This window comes from Atta colombica, unplaced genomic scaffold (assembly GCF_001594045.1).
Source record: "Atta colombica isolate Treedump-2 unplaced genomic scaffold, Acol1.0 scaffold97, whole genome shotgun sequence".
In the NCBI taxonomy this organism is placed as follows: domain Eukaryota; kingdom Metazoa; phylum Arthropoda; class Insecta; order Hymenoptera; family Formicidae; genus Atta; species Atta colombica.
The window spans coordinates 142906-169336 of NW_017259591.1; the positions used below are offsets into that span (position 1 = coordinate 142906).

Below are 26431 nucleotides of genomic sequence, written 5' to 3' on the forward strand. Positions count from 1 at the left end.
TTACGTTTATTTGGCTTACAGTTTAGCAGTTAACACGTTTGCCACTGAAACCGATAAGGCGCAAATGGATTTAACAGCAGATAATGAAGATAGTCAACATCTTCAAACGCAATTGAAAAAGTGGGATAGGAAAAGGAAGAAGATGGTCACCGTCGAGAGGGTATATACATTAACTTATACATCGTCTCTATTTATAAAACATGAATATACATATGTTCTACATTGTATCAACAGGACCCGAAGGCGAAAAAAATACGCACTGAATCGGGAGTATGGATACCTGCTACATATAAAACAAATCGTTATAATGTGTGGAAGGAGAAGAGTAAAATCGATGAAAACGATAGCGCAGATGATAGCGAGGAAGAACCTTTACAATCGAAAAATTGTGAGTTAACATGATCGCATTAATTGTAAAAATATATTAAATTTAAATCTAATTAATCTAAACAACATACATATATTTAATTGATAAATCTCAAAATATTTCTTTTATTATAAATTTTTCTTTCCGTACATTCAATTTGTTCTAAATATCGCTCATTAAAATAATTGACATACTTTATTTACTTGTTTCAGTACGAACTACTGCAAATACGCATTGGGCGCGGCACAATCAGAAGCTTAAAGACAAGATTAAAATAAAGAACGAGCTGAAGCGACCCGAACAAGTCTTGAAAGCACGCAAACTTCTGGAGAAAAAACGCCAAAAAAATGGCAGAAAAAGAAATAAAGGTCAAAAGAATCGGAAACATTAAGACATTTTCAATGTTCAAAGTATATTATAATACAGTCTATTTTATGCATTGGTTTCTCTCGGTTAATTACCACTTCTCTTGCGCTATTCCCATTACTCATATTTACTATGTAATCAACACAACACTCTAGAATGGAGAAACGAGTGAAAGCCAGAAGATATTACACATAGTAGAAATAGCAATTATAATTAGAAGTATACTTTATATCAAAGTTATATAATTTTAAACAATGATCTATCTTTACAGTTAAAAATATATAATTGCAATATATAATTTGATAATTTGATGATTTGAGGTATAATAGTTTTTAGAACGCGCGTGATAAATTTTAATATATATAATAAAGCATGACATAATACCTATTATGTATGACACAAATACGACGCATCAGCTAAAAATAATCACAAACGGTTCGATAATATCTCTCGAGAGCACAGTGACCTTATAAGCAGGTGTTGTGCGATTTAGGACGTTTGGCCTTGTATCATCATCGTCATAACAACATAGCGATTGGATTGCACAATTGTGGGGCCTCCCGTAAAGCAACGTATTACGAAGACTTTGCTAGACGTTTTTTTGCCTTCACGCGAAGCCTTAAGAAATTTCCGCATCATCGAGGGAATCCACCCGCAACTTCCCACTCTATGAGGAAAGGAAAAAAAACCTGGATTGATGTGATCGTAAATTTTGTTGAGAGTTAAATTAACCGTCGGAGAAAATTTACCTCTGAGTTTTACGAGAATCACGGGACGGCCATATGACGAGGCAGAAGATCTGCATGAGAGCGTTGGCTGCTTTCCACTTGAAAGTATCTTAGAAAAATTTTCAGTGTGTTAAATATGACATATCAAATTGTAAAAATATTCGTATCGCGTAAAATGTAGAATGGAGTAACAATGCACAGCAATGTAGTTATATTGTCATTGTACCAGTAATATATTAATAATAATAAGTTGTCGCGACATTATATCTTCCTGATTATCTGAAATGTTGTTTTATTACGTCAATTTTTCTATCGCATTCGTCAATGTTTTTTTCGATAATTAAAGATATCGATAAACACAGAATACTTCCAGTATAAAGAGGCATGGCTATCTCTTCGTGGAGATTATATATAGTAAAAAAAAAAAAGAAAAAGTATAGTAATTAAAATATCGATCTCTGATGGCTAGTCTCATTGACTATTATTAACAATTTATTAGCGCGTATGGTTGATCGGCTTTCGTATCTGTGTCACAGGCAAGCTCTTCTCCCTTTATGCCTCGTTTGTGATCTAGAAAACAACATGATAAGTATACGACGCGCATCGTAATTAGTTGGATTGCAAGCTGGAGCGTAACCAGATCTGAAGGAGACTTGAGTTGCTTCGATTTCAAATTCTCTTGAGAGAGAATCCAACAGCGATCTTTTTTTCTTTCTCGATGGTGGATAATATGTACATATATTTGTGCTCATACATATTTCGGCTGCGTTCTCATTCCGAGCACCTATCATGGAACAAGTCGGAATAGATTCCGATCGGAATTATTCAATTATTCTCTCGATTTCTATTGTGTTTTCTAAGGAAAACGGAATAATTTCGATCGAAATTCATTACGACATGTTCCATAATAGATACTCAGGTCGGAATTCATAATCGCAAATAATTTTTAATTTTTGATTGAGAACATAATCAATTATAGATTCATAATATTTTGGTTTTCACAGACTTCTTTTACAAATCTCTGTGTTTGAAAAATTTGTTATTATTAAACATGATTCATTCTCTAATCTTAATTAATAACTTAAATAATTATATATTAGTTTATAAAATCAAATAAGATTTTGATAATTAATGTCCGATTTTTTAACATTTCGTTTAACATTAAATATAATAATTATTTTTAAAATATCTATCCTACTTAATAATTTATTATGGATAATGATGTACGTAATAAATGATTGAAGATATATATATAAAAAAAGGTGCTATTAAATGCTCGTAAAATGCTCCACGTACTATATACAGAGCTTATCGAAATAAATAATGATTATTAAAATCTACAATTTTATCAATCTGAAATTATCGAAATAACAAATATTTCCTAAATCGTTTCACGAATTAAAGAATATTTGAGGATTATTATCCTTATAAAAATTGACGGAGTATTAAAGATTTATGAAACTATGATTATTCATCAAATAATAATCGACTATGAATACAGGCCTTTAAAATCATTTTTCATCCTTATATTGTCAAATATTAAACAAAAACAAATGATGTTCGATTATAAAAGTAAACCGCAGTCTACTTTTCACCGCCTAAATACCGTAAGTTGTTACTTTATCAGAGAAAAGAACATTAGAGAAGAAGAACGCAGCTCGGATGTGCTCGCGTCTTTTCATTTAATAGCCAGTAATCATAATATACCAAGAACGTTTCTCTCTTTTCTCTCGCTCCATCTTCCCTTAATCATTCTCTCGTCTTGTTTTTTCCTCTTTTTCTTCCTCTCTCTTCTCACCCGCGATGTAACAATCCCACAGTTTTTAGACGTGTCTAGCTCTATTTGTCCATTCGTCTCATTCGAGCGCGGCATTCGAAGCTCGACCTTCCCCTACTCGAAGGCTTTTTAGCTCGTAGAGAATGAGGGGAACATCTGTCGCAACAACGCGACCAGCAGCCGACCCTCCGGTCCAAAATAGCGATTATTATGATAGAGAGCATCTGTAGCGTGCGCGGAGACGTGGAGAGGGCAGAGAGACGCGGGTGACTCCCTTGGTGAAGTGTCAGGAGGAAGAGAAGAGAAAAAAGAGAATATCGTACATCGCGCGGCGGATTCAATTCGTTGGCTGAAAAGAGCCGTGTATATTTTTGGACGTGCGTGTCGCGACGTATTTTCGAGTTTTTTCGATCTTTTTCTGCGTGCGTGTATAACGTAGAACACGCAGATCATCGATCATGTACCACGATTACGCTTCGTTCGAAATCTTCATGAAAATTGGTATAAATCTTTAACTGTTTCTTTGTTCTCTCTCTCTCTCTCTCTCTCTCTCTCTCTCTCTCTCTCTCTTCTTTCTTTTTCTCGTTTTCTATTTCTATATTATCTTAGGAAAGAATCACAGAGAAAATAATTTATTACGACTCTGCCTCTACCTCAATTATATCTGCTCGGTGCATCATTTGCAAATTACGGGTATTATCGACAGATTGCGAGATTTTATCACGCGGGAATACTCAGGATTTATGTAACATAAAGATTTTTTTGAACGTTATGAACGAAGAGAAATGAAAAAACATTTACAAATGTATACGAAATATGTAGATATATGTAGATATATGTAGATATATAGATAAATTAACGTATAATATGTATACAAAATGTAATAGCTATTTTTTTCTACAAATATCCATAGTGACTTTCTCTTCTCCATAATGAATAACCGTCAAGCACGGATGTATATATATATTTCAATCAATAATTAGATTCGGAAAAAAAAAAAAGTCTAAGATTCTTCAACAATATATATTCTATTCTCAAGGTTGGGTAGTAACTAGTTGAAACATTAAAAGTTAAAAAGTGAATAACTTTTAACTTAATTATAGTTAATTTTAAATGCATTAATTTTTAACTTACTTTAGTTATTTTTAAACTTTAATTGATTTTTAAATTAAAAATTTTTCTATCTTTCTTAATGCTAATATTCTTTTTCTATAAGGTCTTAAACATTAGAGAATTAATTTAGAAAAGGTTCAATGATTTTATGATGAGAGACTATAATAAGAATCATATCATACGATAATCAGTTTTTATTGATTCGCTAGATTTTGTCAATTCCCGTTTATATTTGAATCACACTAATTTTAAGTATCACAAACGTTATATTTCAGCAACATAAATATGAAATGAGAATAGAATATTTAGAATGAAGAATTGTTGTAGAACAAAGTGCATCCACTCATTTTCTAAATTTTTACATATATTTTTTGTAACAAATATCTAATCGATGTAGTCGTAAACATGCATGAACAGTCGTTTCGGAAATTAAAGAAAGGTTAGATAAAAGTTAAAAAAAGAGAAATAATGCAAACATATATACTTTCTCTCTCGCAAGATTTTGACAAAAACACTTTATGGTATGATTTTTAATATATATAAATAACTTACATGTAGATATAAAATTAAATTTGCCTAATAATCTATATTTCTAAGAAATTATTTAAAGTAATCCCATTTAATAAGAAAAATAAGATCATTTTGATCTCAAAAATAATTTTTTTCAAAATTAATTTTTTTTTTAAACTTAATTTAATCTTAACTTTTTTTTTATTAAGTTAATTCTTTATTCCTTCAACTTTCAACTTAATTTTATTAATTTTATAAGCCATTAACTTTAACTTAATTTAGTCTAAAAAAACATTAACTTACCCTATTTTAAATCTATTCTTCGATTTCATCTTTTATTCTTTCTGTTATTGTTATTATTATATTTACGTTTAATGACTAAGAGAATCTAAGATTTCATTGAGGCAATCAACATCGTGACGAATAAGATCGAACTATGATAACAAGTCTTAAGTTCCATCGACCGTAACTTCGATCCATTCCAATCCTCTCATGTTCGTTCGATTGGACGTATGAAGATGACAGTGGAAAAATAAACGTATTGCTTAACGACGGTCACGTTATCACGTGTTAATATATTACGTACGTTGTCGAAGACTCACGTGTCACGGGCCACCCGTTATCCGCTCTCTCCCGACATCGGTATGCGCGACATTAATTCATGCCTGCGCGAATGCATACACACGGACGTGTTCTTATTCTTACGGCATGCTCAGTCGATGACGACGTTGTCGACGACGTCGTCGACGAAAACAATCGTCGGAGAAACGAGAGAGAAGGATATAGTGGTGTGACGAAGCAAGTGCATCTATTCTTCCACTGCAGGTCTTGCAAGGAGGATTAGGATTTTAGAATTGTACTTTCTAAATTCTTTGGAGTGGGACTCTCACTCTATAAAAAGTGAAAATTGTGTCAATCTTTGAAAAGAAGTAGTTCAATTTTAATCTTATTTTATCACAGAGTGATGGGATTCATATTAAAAATTTTAGAGAATATACTGCTAAATTTTAGAGAATATATTTAAGTACTATGTATTCTTCAATGGAACCTTAAATTCAGCTAATCTCGTTGAACTCAAAAATAATGAAGAGATTATAAGACGATAACAATGAAACTCATATAGCATACAGAAAAATGTAAGGCAGTAAGACATAAGCAATAAAGAAATCAGCTACATTGCACACACATACAAAATCGCAATAAAAACCATAAAGCAAAATATAAATAGTAAATTCAAAATATTGATTTACTTATTGCTTAAATCTTTTGTGTACTATAAGCCTTAAGGAGAATAAAATTAAAGATCCGAGTATTTGATATCGAGAAATTTGATATCGTTCGATTTTTACATTTTGTTATATTAAATCCTTTTGGAAAATATTTTTTCATACGTAATTTTTAATCTGATGAAATGCAGGCTTTTCGACAAGTTCCTTTCTTTTTTCAGAATACTAGACATCGTAGAATATGATTATAAAATCGACATTTTCAAATTTGTTTGATAAATCATAAGATACAAAGGTTTAGTAGAAAATTTCAAGGACTGGTGATTTACTTAAAACATTTTTCTATGCGGAATTATATCAGGATTTCTTGCTAAATCTCGTTTTCCTATTTCTACATGAAATAATTAAATATTATTTAATAGTAATTTATAGTATTGTCTCGTTGGTATTGTCTGCGAAATTTTGTTTTCTCTCTACTTTCCCTTAAAGTCTCTTGTCTTTCCTTTTTTTTTTTTGGAGGAGCTCTCCTCCTTTCTCTTTTATCTTTGCATTTTCTCTCTGCTATAAGGCCACTCGCTCTCATTATTTCGCTCAAGGTCTCGCGGTTCGTTATTACGCCTCTGGGAGGTAATGTCCTCCGCAATTCACGAGCAGCTTCACTAACGAGAACAGATTTCAATGAATTCAATCTAATTCCCAAGAGAGGGAGAAGGAAAGACGGAGGGAGAACGCCAGTCGCTGATTTCGTTCTATTTTAACATGTGTTACGCTTTTTGTATCCTTCCGCTTGAGTCAGAATAATGACGTATCGCGATAATAATAGACCCTTTGTACTCAGGAATGTGCCTAAAGTCCCTGAACACATCGCAAATCGATCGAGGAGCTTCGTTAACGCACGTCGTTTTCTGACATATTTTTCGAACGCATCCAAGGATTTCCTATTTCGAGTTTTATCTACCTAATTGAAAAACAATTGCCAATTTTAAAAAAATAAATTTGAATTACTTTTTACATACATTGTTATTGAAGCTTAAGCCTAAAAGATAAAGTACTAAAATTGTGGAAAATTTCTGAGTAACACAAACAATGCATCTCAATTTCTTTAATCTTTCACAGGATAACGATAAAGTGAACTTCAATAGACATTTTTGGGACAAAAGAGATATATTATTCAAAGGCGGAACAAAAGGCGGCTACTTGGCGGACTATCTGTGGGTCCGTCTGAATGATGTTGCTCGAAATCTCTCTGTAGGAGCCGTCTGTGTCCAAAAGACAAACAAAAATTGTGTAAGTCAAAGACTTGCCGCATAAGACAGTTCACAGACCGCTCTTATGCCGATCCATTACTTTGTCGTTGCACTTGGCGCAGAGTCAAGTCTGGTCTGACTCTCACACAATAATTGACGATTCGAAACATTGTGTTGCAATCGTATATACCAAATTCTTGAATGTATTTAATACTACGTGACGTTCTCTTTTAGAGAGATTTTAAATTAGCGACGAGATTATATTATATATTCAAGAGGAAGAATTTATCGAAATTCGAGAAGAATTTAGAAGAAACACACAAGTGATATATAGAAAAAACAGCATTGCAACTTAGATTATTTATGTTGTAAGATTCTAATATAATTAATCATGTTAAAGAATTTTGCAACAGTTACAGAGCTGTTTCTTCTGCTGAACGCAGCCATTGTGAGAACATTGTGAGAAAAAGGGAGATTTCTGCCGGAAAATCGCACAACAATTAACATCGTATAGACGTCTAAACGATGTCGCATCCGTCATACATGGACTGAATATGTCTCAAAAACACTAGACGTCTTTCATATATACAACCCTTGAGAAAATTTACTTTAGAAAATTAAAAAAAATACTTAAAATTTACTGTTGAGAAAACCTAAGAAATAAAGGTAAATTTGAACACTTTAAACTTTTCTCAAAAGTAACTTTAAAATTTACTTAAGAACAACTGAAAGAAACTAATTAACGCGCTGTGCTGATTATATTAAAGTCATCTTAAAAAAATTTTAAACCTTTTAAGTTATTTTGATTTAATCTTTTACACACTTTAAAATTACTTACCTTAAAATTTTTTAAGTAAACTCTTAATTACTTTTAAAAACTTTAACTTCGTTAAAGGTAAATTTTCCCAAGGAAATGTACTGCCCCAAAAACATCTAATGAACGTAGTATGTTTAATTCTCAAAAAGACACAGATAATTTAAATAGGATCTTATTCGGATCCGTTAAATTGAGCAAAGCGAGCAAAGTGTTAGTAAAATGTGCTAACAGTTCATCAGCAGACTCGAGCAGAATGTCACGACAGATTGGCATCAACTGCGTGAATTAAACTCATTCACCAACAGAGTTTACCGACATTGACAGGAACCGAGCAGAATATATCATTTCGTAATCATTCAAATGGAATATATTATATTTAAATAATTGCGAAACGAGATTCTGCTGGCAATCTGCCATTACATTCATCTGTTTTTGATAAATTTTGTTCCATTTGGCGCTTGCAGACACTTCGCAAAACTTCTGCTTTCGACAGATTTGGTTATCTGGGTTAGTAATCCGTCGCCACGAACACAATCTGACCGAAACGCTGACGATGCCCCGTCATTGGCATTGGCACTTTTCGAAAGTTTCTTGCAAGAATTAAAGGAAGAATAAAAGAGAACAAAGAAATACAGAGAATAAAAGAAAAAAAAGAAAGAAATAGTGATAGAAAAAATTGCATCCTAGAAAGGGGACGGATGTCCGTGAAAGGAGGAGAAGCTCATTACGTTCGGCATTCGTTTACGTGCCGTGCCAGTCGATGACGTATCGCTATGTTTGCCGAGATATTTAAGCCCGTTGGAGGTAGAAAGCGTGGAACATTCCAGGAAGTCGCCAGCACTCGGCCGGTTCTCGCATCTCTCGGGATTCACGGCCGTTATGCTGCCAGGCGAAAACAGACTTGCACGTATCTCGTAAATACATACGGATGTATCGTTCCGAAAACTTGCCAAAGACGACACCAGTGATACTACTAGAATTCGGGATGGTGCGGCCAAAGCTGTATACTATATTGTACTAAGGAACACATAAAAGTCAACAAAAAATCAAAATGACTTTATTTTGATTCTTAACGTTGATAAACAGCCAAATTGTGTAATAAAAAATCATTATTTTAACTTTCAAAATAAAGTCATTTTGACTTTCTTTTAATTTGATGCATTTTTGTATTTATATCTTTAATAACAACATTGTTGTAATAGAGGCATTTGTTTTTTTAAGACTAAAAATATACTCTTGGCAGTTCGAAATAACTTTAAATTGAAAATTAACTCCCACAGATAAATCTCTAACTTGAGGATTAATTTAAGTAATACTTAATTTAAGTGTCATTTCGAACCGCTAAGAGTGTATTTTTTCGTAAGGGAAGTTTTTTAAAGATCGGAGAAAATGCGTAATTATTAAGCTATTAGACATTGTAATCGTAATTTATAATAAATGCAGATGTACGTTTCTTCTTTTCCCTTTCCTTTTAATTTTTTATCTTTCCTCTATTTTAGAGATCTTAATATCATAAAACAAATATATACAATATACTTATTACAGAAAATACATTGCAGTATTTGGATTTAATGACTTGATGGAAGATAAATAACAGCAATGAATATGTACAACAGAATGCAAGGAACAATTGTGAATATGCATATATAATTACGTGGTATGCGCTTGTGAAAGAAAGCAGTTAAGTAGGTATTAGAATAGTTGAAGTAATTGAGAGCAATGAATAGACGCAACAATATAATAAACGCGTATTAATGATGGAATTAGTCTTTCATTTTTTCTTTCCTTTCAATTTTCTCACAACCAAGACTACAAACAGCTATAGAATAAAACAGTAATACCGTTGAAATTAGATTTATTTTTTATTACTGGATTTTCCTACATTAGAATTTTCCATCTCGCTCTTGCCGAGTATAAAACATATATCTGTTTTACTTTAAGTGCAAAAACGTCATTATTTTTGCTAAAAGTGTACACAAATTCAGCTATAAAAAATAAGTTTAATGTTATTCGATCGATTGACAGGCAATGAATGGATCTACATATCAAAATAATTGTTTTATAATTACATTTGTTTATAATTTACATTTCGCATGAGATTTTATAGATATAGAATAGTTTTATTTTATAACTTTATATGTCACATTAATTCTTATAAAAATTTAATTCTAGAAGGTAGTATTATTTAGTGCCTTTAATACTTAAAAGTAATTAATTACTAACTTTCAGTATTAAATTGGCTAGTTTTATTATTATAAATTGGATTTTTGTAAGAAATGTATTCGAATATACGTATTTTAATTTATACGTATGTAATTTAATAATTCAAATGACATGATATACAAGTAAAATTCTATTCTAAATCCTAAATTACATCTAAAGCAAACTTAAATTTATTCCTCGCTCGAATTTAATATAAATAAATATATCTGATGTAAGGCATTATTTTGTTTATATTTACTCGAATATTATATATCTATTGATATTTGGTGAAATAACAACTTGTAGCAAAGAATATAAGACTTAAATATATAAGAATATAAGGCTTAAAAAAAAAAAGCCGTGATTAGACTAGAGATTGAGATTGAAATTGGAAATACCAACCAAAAATAAAAAAAAATCAATCTTAAGTTTAGTGAACTATGCTTTGATTGATTAAATTTCAATATCTCAATCTCAATCTCTAATGAGATCACGGCTTAAGCCGTAATCACACTAGCGATTGTGATTGACGATTGGTAATTACTTTTTAACCAATTAGAGCAAAGTAGTCGTAAGTCACGATTGCGCAATTGCTAATATGATTACGACTACTTTATGCCGCTCTCAATACACGCGGATATGTTATATATGAATTTTAACGCAATCAAACAGGTAAATGAGTCAGCGTGAGCCGTGCGGCGAACCCTTACGATCGAAAATCCTTTAATTTCGCATTCACAGCGTGTCTTAGTTGAACATATCGCACATGATAGTGTTTACGTCGTCGCACAAGCATGCATGACTGTTCCAAACAACAGTCATAATCTGTGATGGCGAAGACGCGTCATAGCTCGCCGAATCATAGTGATTTAAATTTCTATTCATGAAAAGGAAGGAGCAAAACCCGTCTCTCCTATTACAATCTGTGATTTTTCTCGAAAAACAATATATAAGTTCTTTTTACGCATGCGTATGCTAAACTCGGCTATATTTGTCTGCGTTAATAAGTGTGATGTATAAGTATATATTATACATTCGCATATTCACATAAAGTGAAGTGATACAATTTTGAACATGATACGATATTACGATAATTGTAAACAAAATAAAATTTGTTTTCCTCCGATTTTCGAAGTTGAAGTTTGATTTTTTCCTGTTTGATATACATCCTCTTCAATACCCAATGAGAAGTTTATACACAGAAAAATACGTAAGTGATATAATTACTTGTTTCTAATTTTATAAATAAAATTCTAAAAAAAAAATTTATGTATCCGCAAATCTATCATAAGTCCCATCACAAATATTAAATTTATTCAAAATATATTTTGAATCTTAATTAAGTAATTCAATTTAATACTTCAATCAAGATTAAATTAAAACAAATTCGATTTACCTATTATATATATAAAGTTGTTTCTTCAGTTATTTATATGTAATATTCTTTAAAAGAAAATAATTCTTGTTTTCGAATACATAATTAGTTTTTATGTAAAATATAAATATATTTTAAGATTATTATCAAGAAAATATTCTTTGTTACAGATAATTGTTTAAAAGAAAAAAAGTAAATTGAGTAATTATTTTTCCTAGCAATGGAAATCATATTTTTTTGCTTATACTAAACTCGAACTTCAAAAATTGAATTTAAATTTAATTTTGTTTAAAATTGTATCATCTCTCACCCTACTCATGCAAATTTTTACGAGTCTATGTGACAATTTGCTTGAACGAAATCTATTTTGGTAAACAAAACGATTCGGTTTACTTTGATCTGTATAAAAAATGGAGGCAATAAAAAAAAACTGGGACTAGTATTTGCCACCACTAATAAACCAAGTAGAATAACAAGTCAAAATGACATTAAAATCGTAATTAATTAAAAAGTAACTTTTAGTAACCACTTTGGAGCTATCTTTATATCATTTTGATGACTTGTGTATTTTTTTTTACTCGTAATAATATATTTTAAACCTGCTACATATATCATAGCTATATCTTAAACTGTTGTAAAAAAAAAAAATCTGGTACCGGAAGGAAGTTGGCCAATTTCATGGTGTATTATAAATGTGTTTAATTATCCGTGAAATATATACATCGTATTTTTGTTGAGGGGAAACTGGTTTCACGTCGACCAAAAAATCGATTTTCGCGCTACAATAACGTGCTAATAAAATACGAGATACAATCTTTATATGTATAATATATCTTCTTTCACATTTCACGCGCGTAACACGTATGCATTCTTTCGTGAGTCACTGATAACTTAATAATAATTTGTGATACCCGCGAGACCTCATATCGCGCGGAATATGAAAGCACCGTCGGTCTGCCTTCTATTGCGAAACGTTACGAAGCACCACAAATCGAGCAACGGCCGTAGCCCCGGGCTGGTAAAAAGACGGTCGGGGGTGAAAGGGGAAAGGGTTGGGCGAAGAAAGCAAAAGGCCGTTATTGTTCGGAAGGAAAGTAGCATGCGGATTTTGTGCAGCCACAACGTGGCTGGATTTGGAGCTGGTACGTTAGCCCTAAAGCTTCTATTTGCTTGGCCTCCAGCCACTCCGCTTACATGTTAAGCCGGGTGCAGCTGCACTTGTGACCGCGCGACCTTTCCTTTCTACTCCCGAGTAGTATCGTTCATCTGGTGCCGCAGTGCCAACCCAAGAGCAAGATGTTTATTGCTCTACGGGACCCATGGCTCATTCAGGCCCTGGTACTGCGAACTGTCGGAGAAGCCCTTGGCAAAGAAAGAACATTAAAAGATCCGTTCCTTATACCATGCTGTGTTCTCTGTTGTTGAAACGAAATGAATGAATGGAATGTAATTAAACATTGGAAAGAAAAGGAAGGAAAAGTTGAAAGTTTACCTGCTCGAAACAAATTATTCACTATACAAATTTCATGCGGATATTCTACGAAAAATTATTTATTTATTAAGAATTTGGACGGCAAATACAAGAAAAAATTCTTCGAAACAGATAGTGAAACAATTGAAAAGAGCTAAAAGAATTTTGAATCTACGTCTGAATAAACTGTAAATAATTTAATGAATATTCGTTTAAAGCAGAAATTCTTTCGGGAAATAAAAAGGGAAAGCTTTAAGCTTTCTTTAATCATTAACTATTAATCTTAAAAGGTGAAGATCACTTTTAAAATCTTACAGTTTTTCCTTGAATAAATTTGTCATAATTCATTACTGTATTCCTTGACTCAAAATATGATACTGTTTCAGTATCACTATGTAGTAATGATTTTCCTGTATTGTAAAAGTTAAATAGCATGTGAAACAAAATTCGAGAGAGAATTTGAAAAGTTTTCAAATAAATTCTTTCAAAATTAAATGCACATACGTATCAAGAAATTGGCGTCGAGAAATTCAGATTTTCGAACGCATATACGAGAACGCATATACAAGAAAAAATTTGTAAAATTTCGGCTTTAATCTTAAATCGATTCTTCATAACGTTTATCTTTGACAATGAATGCGATAAGAATTATTTGGATTATTGAATGTTTATGAGATAAGCTAATTTTGAGACAGGTCATATTTAAAACACAATGTTCATTACTAACATTGTTGTTTACAAATCGATGTTTTGTTTCAGGAGGTGATGTGTTCACTCTGGTGAAAATTTTTCAGAACTTCTGTATAATTTTATAACTCTCTTACATTTTTTTATACGAATTGGAACATTTCTTAGAAAATCTACATCGCTTTTCTCAGAATTTTTCATATATGTTATATATATTAATTTTGAAATATCATAAGATTTTTAAGATATTTTATAAGTATAATTTCTGATGAAATGTTAAAATCTAAAAAATTTAAAGATATTTTTTAAAAATTATGAGATGAGAAATTTCAGAATATTTCAGAATTCGTATGAAAAATTCTGAGAGATGTGAAACTTTCCGAATATCTTTGAGTATTTCTGAAAAATGTTCCAATGAGAAAAATTTTCATCAGGGCATTATTAATAGATTTATAATTTATTATATATTCTCTAAATCTTTTAAAGTAAATGTTATTCTGAAGAGTAAAATCTCATTTTTAACGATTGAAAATTAAGCCATTCCTTTTCAAAACTGTCAATTTTCACTTTTAAGAGTGAAATTTCACTTTAGAGAATTTAGAGAGTATAACCATTACAATGTTTATGTGCAATATTTGCAAACATGTTTTGTAAACATAAACGATTTTCATTTTTTTCGTCACAAAGGCCAGCACAATTAAATTGAGACTCTTTAAGACGTATGACTGTACATACGATAGCTCGACGGTTTTCTTATCTTCGATGCTGTCATCCCATTCGGTTGATAGCGACGGCTTACATTTCAGCACCGTCAACACGGACTCTTGACGCTGAACAATGCCGGAGTAGAGTGACAATGGGATGAAACGCTGTCAATACACGACGATGAGTAAGTATTGCCAGCGCTATGATATAATGGCCGTCGCCGCAGAATTATATACGCCTCTCGAGAAGGCGATAAAATCACTCGTTATTGCATAACGTAAGAGAAGCTCAATAGAATTGTTACATCTTCCTCTTTTTCTCTATCTTTCCCTCTTTAGATATGGTCATTTAAATTTACGACGATTGGGGTCCGGGTCGTGCATGCGAATGATATAATTAATTAGAGTATGGAATTTTCACGCGGTTGACAAGGACTCGCATCGGCATCAACGATCAAATGATATATGTAGATGTTAACGTACGCATGTACGCGTATAAATCAAGTATTTCGAAAGAAGAATATTCATATTTCGTTATTAATAGTTTTTAAAACTAAAGCAAAACTCACTTGAACTTCGGATGAATTTGAAAACATGAGTCAACTTTGAAACCTTCCTTGGAGTCTACATATCTATATTTTGTTTGACAAGTTTATTTAAAACAAATTAATAAAGTCAACGGCTAAAAATAAGCCGTGAAGGATGTTATAAATCAATTTATTTTGTAGAACATTAAATAGAATGACAACAAAGTTTCAACTTTACTGAGTCTTCATTAGTTTAAAGGTAAACTTTTCTAATTAATAAATGCCTGTCAATAAATTAAATAAGCTTAGCTAATATAAATATGAAACGCAAAAAATATGCTTTGGTAATTAGAGATTCATATCCGTGAATGAAAGTTTATTTGAAAAAAGAAATGGTCATACAAAACTTGATTTAACTCAAAAATAATACAAATCGATAAGAAACAATTATCTGCCTTTATCGACAGATAATTCCTAAAACATTAAACTTATCGTCTTTATCTCGACGAGGTGGGTTCATAATGTGCGTGTCATTTAGATCCAAAAGCGTTTCTTGATAAGAAATGCGCATCAACGGAAATGCCATTGAACGCATAGTTTTCTTCCATCGCGATTGAAACGGGGTGTTTCTCATAGGCCGCGTTCAACAAAAAAAGCAACTTTACAATTATTATAAAGTTCTTTAATATAAGCCTTGCCGTTAATTTCCTGAAACTAAACCAATCATACAAAAGAATCTTACGGAATCGCAAATGATTTCAAGGTTGTATTTTTCTGCTGAATCCAGCCCAGGTTTCGAGAAGACGTCGTGGGGTTCGTAATCCCGCTAGGCACATCCCTGGACGGCGCGGCGCAGCCGTGATTCAGGCCGGCCACGGCCAGACGGCCAGAGTTCCGCCGCGCCGCGGTTGGCAGCAGTGCGCCGCGCCGAGTCAGTGCTCAATGCGTCGTGCGACGGACAACAACGTTGGAGTTTGGTGTAGACAAAAAGCGGTTTCGTCGTCTTGCAGTCATCGTCAGTCATCGTCTCGCAGCGTCGATTCGGTACGATCCGAGCGAGAACGCTCCTTCCTCTACGACGCGAGACAATCACAAGGCACAAGCCAGCTTAGCCAGCCGCCGATACTCGAGCCATCGAGCCATCGAGTAAGCGCCGTCGCCGTCGCCGCTGTTTCCTCCGGTCCGCTTCTCCGTTTGTCGCGGTCGTCACTCGTCATTCGTCCCCCGCGATGCATCGCGCGCATCGTGCCCGCGACGGAGCCGCGATCGACGCGCGTTGTTGGGCGTAGCCGGCGGCAGCGAGAAACGGCACGACGGCACGGGTGACGGGAGCGTGCGTGCGTGCGTGCGTGCGTGCCCGTCTGTCTACCTTCATGCGTGCGTAAACTGCCTTGGAACGTGTCGCTGCCATTACGAAGTGCGAGCGTCGGGTGTGTGTCGCTGTGCCTAGTGCCTCGTACCCGGTGTACGGTATACTCGTGCTCGCTAGTGTTCAACATTCCATACGAAAGGGAGATACAAGAGATAGTCGACGAGACGATACACTTCTCTCTTCCTTCTTCTCCGTCCGTCTCTTTCACAGTTCGCATTCCGTCCCGACTCCCGGCCGCGGCGAACACGTCCCCACGCGTCGTCGCCGTGAAACTCTGAAACTCGACTCGCCTAGACAGCCAAGATCGAACGACGGCAGGCCGTGGCATGTCGGTAGCATCGTAGCTCGGGATCCCGGATTCGAGCGCGAGGTGAGTGCCAATGGGATTGACGTCGACGCCGACTTTGACGTTTACGTCGCGTCGCGTCGCATCGCGTCGCGTCGCCGTCGCGCCGTAGCGTGGCGTGGCGCGGCGCGGCGAGGGTAATTGATTCCGTCACGAAGAACGGCGGGACAGCGACCGGCGACGGGGGTGTGGATTTTCCAATGTTCTGTCAACACGCACGAGATCGACAGGAAGCTCGTTCTCGCGAACATGGCACACCCATCTCGCTGCGCGGGCGAGCGAGCTGGCAACGCGAAGCGAAGCGAAGCGGCGCGGAGCGGAGCGGCGGTGATGGTGCCAGGAGACGCTCGCGCGGCGCGGCGAGACGGAGAGGCGGTACAGCGCTTAGATCGAAATCACCGTCGTGGATTCTGCGTTGCGGGAAAACAGCATACGATGATTATATCTTGTTAATAATGATCAATCGGATATTTGCAAGCCGCGTGCTTTTAGATTTTGATGCGATAGCACGCGAAAATTGTCCTGTGTGCGTGCATGTTGTTGATCCGTTACATATTTATATGCCGGCTTTTAGACGTTGAAGAGAGATGTTTAAGATGTAATAGGTTAGGTAGCTATATATTTTAATGCTACGTGCATGGAAAAGAATGATTTTGCCAAAGTGTACAAAAATTTGGCTAGATATAGATTTAAAGTAATTTTATTGGACTGATAAAATAATAATGTAGGAATCGCAAGCTGGGCAATGCTGCGAAATATTCTTGCTATCAGTTTCAGCGTCCTATATAATTATTTTCTTGATCTGACCAAGTTATTTTCAGAGTTGTAGCTATAGCTAACTTTTAAATATTTCAGTAAAATTATTCTCCTTGTTTTCTATACCAGAGCTATCCTGCCTATATACATGTACTGAAAAGAATGTTCTGATTAAACTAACGAAAGGGTTTAATAAGAGGATTGCCATACAATTAGAAATCAGAGAAATATCATGGAAATTGAAAGCAGTCTAGAGAATCAGGGAAAAGTCATGGAATTTTGCAAAATTTTCTGAAAAATAAAAATTCTTAGCTTTAAAGAAATTTAATATGCGTATATCACACTACTGTTTTGGAATACTAACTTTACTACTATTAACTTAATAATTAAATGCAAGCAGTGTCAGCAACATTAATATAGTAATTAATATTGCTATATTCAATTGTTCTCTTAATAAAATATTTGGTACTTTTCAAATCAGGATGAAAATACGAAAAATTTCAACAAAATATATATTATTAAATGTCTCAGAGAAAATCATGAAATTTTGGAAATCAAGGAAAAATGGAATTTTAAAGCTTGATAACAATCTTAAAGAAGAGGCATTAAAACCGAAAAAACAAATAACCGAACAAGATACTCTATTTGATCTCATTAAAATACCATTCTTGTTGAATGTTTTTGTTGATTTAATCAGAACATTTTTCATAGTGTATATTTGAAAAAGTTCAAATGTTATTATTATTTAATTATTATTATGAATTATTTTAATTTGAATTTTTATTTGAGTAATCTGAATTTCATTGTCGAAAACATGATCTTTATATTATTAACTTGTCGCGATAACTTTACAAACATTAGCGTAGCGTTGAAAATAAAAATTGCAAGATTATTTTCATCAGATAATCGACGACGATTAGATTTACTTAATACTGATTTAACATTCTTCTGTTTGTTATTATAATTATATTCAAAAGATCATCATCTACTCAATGAACAGCAGTTGGCTGTAGAATGGTCTTTGAGATAGTACGTTTTGGATATGATAAATAGTCACGTGCGTGATGAATGGTAGTGGTAGCGATAATTTATACAGTTGCCCAACACATCAGACACTGATCATCACATTTTGATATTCATCAAAAACAAGAAATTCTATGAATTTTAACCGCTATGAGATCCATATATATTAAAGATAACCCAAAAAATTTCCTCGCATGCGAGATTTCGCGACGTTGACGTTCAAGTTTCATGGATGCCGTCAGAAATGTCACGAGGTCAGATAGACAAACTTGTTGAGATACGCATCGCGAAATTCTAACTATCGTTAGAACTTAAAAAATTATCTCTAAATTCTTTGAAGTGGAATCTTATTTTAAAGAGTGAAAATTAAGTCAATCTTGAAAAAGAATACAGATTCCATTTTCAGTCTTTAAGAGTGAAATTTCACTCTTTGGAATAAGATTTGCTCTAAAAGTTTTAGAGAGTTAGAACTAGCTAGAATGGCCATCGATGAGGCATTGCAAGATGTCTAATCAATGATTTCCCGTGCATTTCGTTTCGCGAAGAAGATATATGTGCATTAAGCAAATGGAACTTGATCTGCTTGAATATCAAACATCTGCGAATGTTATCTTTGTCGGTTCGAAGATTTCAATTTATAAATCCCAGTTTGATGTCTAAAATGATTTGACGTGTATAAATGAGGAAGATTCCAAGTTTTTTTTTTTATAGATTTTTTTATAGACAGGTTTGGATCAGAGGCTTTCATCCTTTCCCTGGTTACTGCCTTAACTGTGTGAGATCTTTCATTCGTTCGGAACTATCTGATTTCGCATCGTTTTACGTTCTGCTTTACGTAAATCGCATGTAGAATGTTGGTTGCGTTCAGCAAAAAAAGCTTTGCAAATGTTTTAAGATTCTTTAAAGCGATTACTATTGTTAGATATTATAAAGAAGCAGTGATAATCCAATCCTTTGAGTTAAATTACAACATTTGTTATTTTTAACTTCCATGTGTGTCGAGATGTAAATTAATCCATTTCTGTAGTTACTTTCAAAGTAAACATTGTCCATATTATGTATTTAGTAGATAATAAATTAAATTTAATACATTTTCTTGAGTTAAATTGTTTAACTCTATTGTTTTAATTAAATTAACGACATATCTGTAAGAGTGACTTATAGAAATGGTGAAGAATAATTCAAATTGGATATAATTTGACATTTTATGAATTTAACAATTCACAATGAGATTTTAAGATGTTAAATTAAAGCTTAAGCCTCAAGCTGAAAGTAATTGATCAATTATAGTAGATTATTCTCAAATTCGACTGTGATTGGTCGATTGGTCTTGCGTCTTGAAGCTTAAAAGCTTCAGTTTTACGTCTTAAAATTTCATTGTATATGTTGTTTGAGATCTAATTCAGAATCTTGTTTTTAAGGTTGTAAGTCATAAAGCCGTAAGAAATTGACCAATACTCATAATCGATTTTTCTTCTCACATTCGACTATGATTGGTCAATTTCTTACACCTTAAGTCCTTAAAGCTTTCAGACCTAATTGCACCAATATTAGTTTGATTTTAAGCAAAGCTTAACATTCTTTCTTTTTTTAAAGTCGATAGAGAAAAAGGGAGCGAGTTTTAAGCCTCGCTTAAAATTAAAGTAACGTTAGTGAAATCGAGTTTTAAAGCTTAAATTTACGCCTTAAAATTACATTGCGCTGCTTAAGGTCTAATCCAAAACCTTGCTTTAAGAGGCCATAAGCCGTGAAGCCGTAAGAAACCAATATTCATAATCCATTATTCTCCTTACATTCGACTGTGATTGACCAATTTCTTACACTTTTATGGTTTATGGCCACTTAGAGCAAGGTTCCAGACTAGACTTAATGTGATTGATTTTTATTCTTAGTTCCTTACTAGACCTAAATGTATGAATATATAAATCAATCATAATAAAGAATCTTACTACGTTGCAAAGTTATTTTTTCTGAACGCAACCATTGTCTCGTTTCGCGACGATAATATAATCATCCGCGAGCTTCTTCCGCGAAGTGTTGTGTCCTTTGCTTCGCAAAAGTCTTTTATAAAAGGAAATCTTCGAATTGCCATCATGCAGTTTCGCGTGACTTTCTAGCGCAAGTTTCACACATACACGTGTGAAAACGCCCGCGTGTTAATCACGCTTCCAAAAGTCGTTAAAGCCGCTCGGTCACCGACGCCAATTATTAGATCATCGAAGTGATTAGATCATCGTAATTCGCTTATAGTTAGTTGCGTTCATCATGTCCGCCTCTGCGTTCGTCGTACCGGGATAGCCATTAGAGAAAAAAAAGCTATCTCCCTTTTTTTCCGAGTATTATACTGTTGATGTAGCACGATAATCATAAAAAGATCGAGTAGCAGTGATAATTATTGTACCGTGATTTAGGAAATTAATCTTTCAACTGCGAGACATTAAACAATTTCTCTTTTGACATTGCCAAGAGACAAATGATAAAGTACTCTGTAATTACGACATATTATTTAAATTATTTCCATATGATTGACGTAGAAATATAATAATAAAAAAATCTTAATTAATTCTTTATTTAAAATAATCTATCTTATAATTAGACATGATGGTTATAAAAGGTAATATAATAATTATAGATACGAAAGTCCATTAAGATATAAATTATTCGCTTAGATGTGATACGTCGACATCCGGTATCAACAAGTGAGATTGAACGTATCAGTTCAAGTATCAACCGGAATTATATATAAACGGAAAATACGTGTGTGTCCATTTAATGCTGATGAACTGGGCTTTTTTGTTATTATTTTATTGCATTGATCTTTAAACCTGTTTTACACTTTTAATATTTTTATAAGATTTGATTAGGATTATTCCGCGATATAAATAAACGCAGGAAGACAATCTACGGTCAGAACCGAGTATATCGTCTACATCGCAATTTTGGAACTCAGGAGGAGCAAGTACATTCGTACTGTCGAGTACATGTCGGCACCGAAGCAGATCGGTGAAAGCACATGGTATCACGCATGTCGCGAGTTTCAAGTCGGCGGATTTTGCAATGCGCAACCGATCTGTATGTCGAGATAGAAACCATGGTTCCGCATCGAGACACCCGCGCCGCAATCTTTCAAATACCACATACAATATTTTTGTCACGTGAAGAGGTAATTCGTCATTTTAAAGTAATTCGAAGTTTTGAAAAAGTAACATCTATAAAAAGATAGTGGGATTTACTTGTCCCTCGGCAGTTAATATCACTAGATGGACCTTCGAGTGAAGAAATATCGGTTAATAGACAATTAGCTTCGTTGACGGCATGTTTGCGCAATTAAGAAGGATTATTTTAAAGTTTATCAGAATTTAGTATATCAATATTTTTGACTCTATTGTTTGTGCTTCTCAGCTTGAGCGTCTTTCAAATTCGTTCTATATAGATTGCGGAACTCATTCGGTGAGTGTCAGCTCGTTTGGCGAGTTTTCACAAGTTTCAGGAACATACATTCACTTGAGAAATAAAGGATCGTTGAATATTAAATTATTAAAATATTTGGGATCGCGCGAGAATTAGTTGCGAAGTCATTAGTTGGAGCGTTTTAACATAGCTTCGAAGTATGCAGTATATTCACATTCGACGCAGAAAAGTTTAGAGAATGAGTTTATTTTCTCATCGAAGCGCTTGTTCTCCATGTAACTACGTAACTAACCGGGAATATTGCATCGTCTTTTGTACTCGCGTTTATTTACCCGCGGGATAATTGTGCGTAGAATGAAGCGCGCCATACTGCGCCAGGAAGATCCTAGAAAGTGCTCGAATTGATAAAAAACCATACTTTCTACACGTCTATGACTTTTACACGTATCATGACTTTTTCAATTCGTTACCGTTACAACGCGGATAATTCAACAAAAATCCTTCGACTTTTCGTTGACCTTTTATTCTATTGTTGCCTACATTTAAACGCATATATGCACGGAAAGTACGACAGTTTTGTTGAAATATCTCAAACTTTAGGTAGATACAAATTTGTATAATATAATTTTATTAGACCAAAAAAATTATGTAGAAAATTCAAGTACTGCTGCAAAAAGTTTTAACATTTCAACAAGCTTGAGCGTCCTATGTAATTATTTTGATAGCCTAACAAAATAGCTAAGTTTTTAAATGTTTCAACAAAATCGTCCTTTTTGTGCATATATTTTTATCATTATTTTTACAATTAATGATCATGTTTCGATAATCTTTACGATTAATAATCATGTTTCGGTTTACTATTCATTGATTTACTATTCATTGAAAACAATGATCTTGCAGTTATAGCGAAAATTATATCTATGAAAAATTATATGATGAAAGAACGATTTTAAAGAAAAATTTAATTATAAACAGATCTAAAAATAATTTTGTCGGCTTATTAAAATTATTATGAAACTGAAAGAGATTGCTAGAATGTATAAAACCTTTAGCAGTATTGTTTATCATGCTTGAAATTATTCCTCCAAAATGTTTTGATGATTTAACAAAGTTATTTTCAGATTTATATTTAACTAAATTTTTAGATTTTTTTAGCAGAATTTCTTCTTCCGTGTAACTAAAAAAAAAAAATTAATGATTAGAAAGCACTGCGGTATGGGATATGTTTTATATCTAATCAATATAGATGACAAAGACAGAATTTATGTCTGAATCACTTGTCAAATTTATCAAGAAAATCTCTTTGTAATGTTCAGTCAGATGATAAAATATAAAAGTGATTCTTATTTAGTAATGATTGATGTTTGAGACCTAAATATTTTTGCAGACCTAAATTTTCGTTAGAATATTTTGCTATAAATATTTTGCTACAAATTCTGTGCATAAGATATATAATTTTCTATCAGATACAAAAAAATAGCGATAATTCTAGCTGATACAGAAAAATATTTCAATGATTGCTTGATGACTTCTATAACAAGAAATTTATTTTCCTAGCTATTTTATATATTCAAAGTATTCAGGATTACATATCGTAAAGACGTATCGTACAGATTTTTCAAGATTGCAGATTCTTCGCTTTCTCTTTTCAGAAGACCTCTGATTTCAGAACGGTTTAAAATTTCGTCTGCATTATAAGTATCGTTTGAAGCGATTTATACAGATGGAATTCACTTCGAAATGAATTCTTATTTCTCGAAAGGAAGTTTCAATTTCGCGTCTTATCTAGACATAAAACGGCGCGATTGGCCTTCTAGACAGACGCGATTTCCGGTAATTGTTTCGCTGCTCTCGTGGTTCTTTTTTCGTGATATCGAGACGTTATATAACCAAAATATCGCGGCACTGCATGCAAAACGACATTCTCTTTCTTGTATATATTAATTAAAAGATACATACTAGCTCTCTCCGATTTGAGATACCGATTTCCTTATCGCAATATTTGACAAACCCGACTGATAACGGAATTGGACGCGTGTTATCCGAGCATGTTCTCCTTCATGCTGAGCAATCGTCGTTGACATTACGATTCGTTATATGCGTGGTATTCGTGTCACAACCTTAAAAATGATATCATTTGTTATCAGCTTACGTTTACAAAAAGAATGAGAATACCGGAAATAGTATGTCATTTCTCATGTTTTTCACGCGAGCAATGATAACAGTCGCGCGAGTCATTTAATTTTCTTTACACTTTTTTAATATACTATTGGAAGTATACTTAACTCTTAGTACACATGATTGAGTCATTCCTGCACATTTCTTCGAAAAACTAGGAGCATTAAATAATTAATAATATTATAACGAATTATTTAATGCTATTGTAACATTTATATATTATATTGTTTTAAATATGCAACCTTACACACAGAAAAATATTATATCATTCTACTGCTAAGAAAAATGATTACTCAATTTATTTTCTTTCTTTTAAATAACGATTATCTTTAACAAAGAGTATTTTCTTGAGAATAATCGTAAAATATATTTATTATCAATTTTAGAAAAACTTATTATTGTGTACTCAAAAAGAATTTTTTTTTTTTTTTTTTTTTTTAAGAATATTATAAAATTGATCGAAGAAGCGACTTCATATAATAAGCAAATCTAATTTGTTTTAATTTAATCATTTTGATTGAAGTATTAAACTTACTAGGATTCAGAAAATATATTTTGAATAAATGTGATGCTTGTGATGAACTTATGATAGATTACGGAATTTTTAAAATATTTGAAACAAGTAAATATTACTTATGTAGGTATAAATATTTTTCTGTATAAATATTTTCTAAAAGTATATGTAAGAGTCACACGAATAACTTATGTAGTAAAGAATCAGAAAATTATCGTATTAAAGGTATAACATTAATTAGCACGTTTATTATAATATCCATGCCGTGATTCTGATCGTGTATAATTATCGAAAAATCGCTTGAGAATCATAAAGAATGAGCGTGCATAATACAGCACAGATTAATCCAACAATATTATAATATATATAAATAATTTTAGTAATGTTACATCAATATTGCTGCAAGTTTTGTACTATATGAGATATATATTTTATTACACAATGCTTTTATATTTTTTTAGGTATATTATACACAAATCACACACAGAAGCATCACTGCTGCAATGTTGCAATGTTGCTGGAAAGTTGCAGTGTTGCTAAAATGATCTGTGCTGTATGAATAAAATAATTTGTATAATAAAATTGTTTTTCCCATATCTTTATATAGGATATCTAATATATCAAATCTAAAAATCTTTTTTATCATGCCGTTGTCGCATACTTTCAACATTCGAGAAATGTCACTGATTCAGTTTCTTATGTTTTGTAGGTGAAGCCCCAGCATGGCCAGCAGATGACTGTTAGCCGAGCCGATGCTCGTATTCGACTCTAATATGAGCGAAGTGGTGACAGTGACGCCGACTGGTGGACCTACGCGCCAGGAAAGCGTGACACACATCAAACGGCACAAACTGGCCAGCTGTAATGTTCCTCTCGTGCACGGTCGGCCGAATCCGTCGATCAGTCCACGCAGCAGACTGACCACGCATCAACGAAACCACAGTTTGGACTTCAGGTATCTGTTTCGATTCCGTGAATACTCGGCGAGGTCGTTCCGCGACACACGCGTGAGCTATTTGTGACGCGTCTGGCGCGCGCCTCCGACATTTCCTGGCACTTGTTGAATAAAAGCGATCGTAAATTTGCCTCATGTATGCGATCGACGCCACGGCGTCCACGATGTCGGAATTGACGATACGAGTGGAAGTTATGTCGCATATAAAACGGAGGAATACAAGCCGAGATATTTAAATTGGCAGCGGCGGCGACAGCGTCATCAATATTAATAATCACCGCAACGAATAATCGCAATCACGCGCGGTACTGTTGTATCTATTTTCCTCATTGGTCGCACTTTGTGTCGCCAACTGGAAACTGGAACTAGCCATTGTTTTGTGCAATTCTTTTTAGTCCGGAAAAATCTTACGGAAGAATAAATATGTACTTATAATAAGAAAAGTTTAAATATTACTTATAAAAAAGTGGTTTAATGTTCTAATAACATACTTGATAGATGATAAAATATAAGCTCTTTTGCAACGCAAAAAAGAAGAAAAATTATTTAAACGCAAAAATACAGTGTTTAAGGCATTAAGAAGCATCGAAGAATAGTGATATTATAATATTGTGAGTGATAGTAATATTACAATATTAAAGATATTATCAAACTGTATATTTGTAAAATAAAATAGAAAATAGACTATAAGAAGAATATATTGCTTTGTAAGATAGAGAAATTAAATAAATATATATATTAGTTATATAGGTCGTCTCA

The 26431-nt window shown here is 33.4% G+C and overlaps 2 protein-coding genes and 1 long non-coding RNA gene across 3 annotated transcripts in view; 2 read left to right on the top strand and 1 right to left on the bottom strand.

The window, feature by feature from the left end:
- The window catches only part of LOC108693774 (ATP-dependent RNA helicase DDX54), a 4483-nt gene extending 3677 nt beyond the window's left edge, over nucleotides 1–806 (top strand). Inside the window, exons 10-12 of the mRNA XM_018202908.1 lie at nucleotides 22–160; nucleotides 235–388; nucleotides 580–806. Coding sequence (XP_018058397.1) covers nucleotides 22–160; nucleotides 235–388; nucleotides 580–758 — 472 coding nt within the window. The 3' untranslated portion in view covers nucleotides 759–806. The remainder of the gene's footprint in view (nucleotides 1–21; nucleotides 161–234; nucleotides 389–579) is intronic.
- Nucleotides 807–808: 2 nt separating this feature from the next.
- LOC108693775 lies at nucleotides 809–1735 on the bottom strand. The gene is made up of 3 exons (XR_001932035.1): nucleotides 1483–1735; nucleotides 1118–1400; nucleotides 809–884 (listed from the first exon to the last, which is right to left on the bottom strand). It is a non-coding gene; the product is annotated as an uncharacterized LOC108693775 (long non-coding RNA).
- A 13836-nt stretch (nucleotides 1736–15571) lies between these two features.
- The window catches only part of LOC108693772 (phosphatidylinositol 4-kinase beta), a 17350-nt gene continuing 6490 nt past the window's right edge, over nucleotides 15572–26431 (top strand). Inside the window, 3 exon segments of the mRNA XM_018202907.1 lie at nucleotides 15572–16161; nucleotides 25427–25480; nucleotides 25482–25672. Of these exon segments, the coding sequence (XP_018058396.1) occupies nucleotides 16060–16161; nucleotides 25427–25480; nucleotides 25482–25672 (347 nt within the window). The 5' untranslated portion in view covers nucleotides 15572–16059.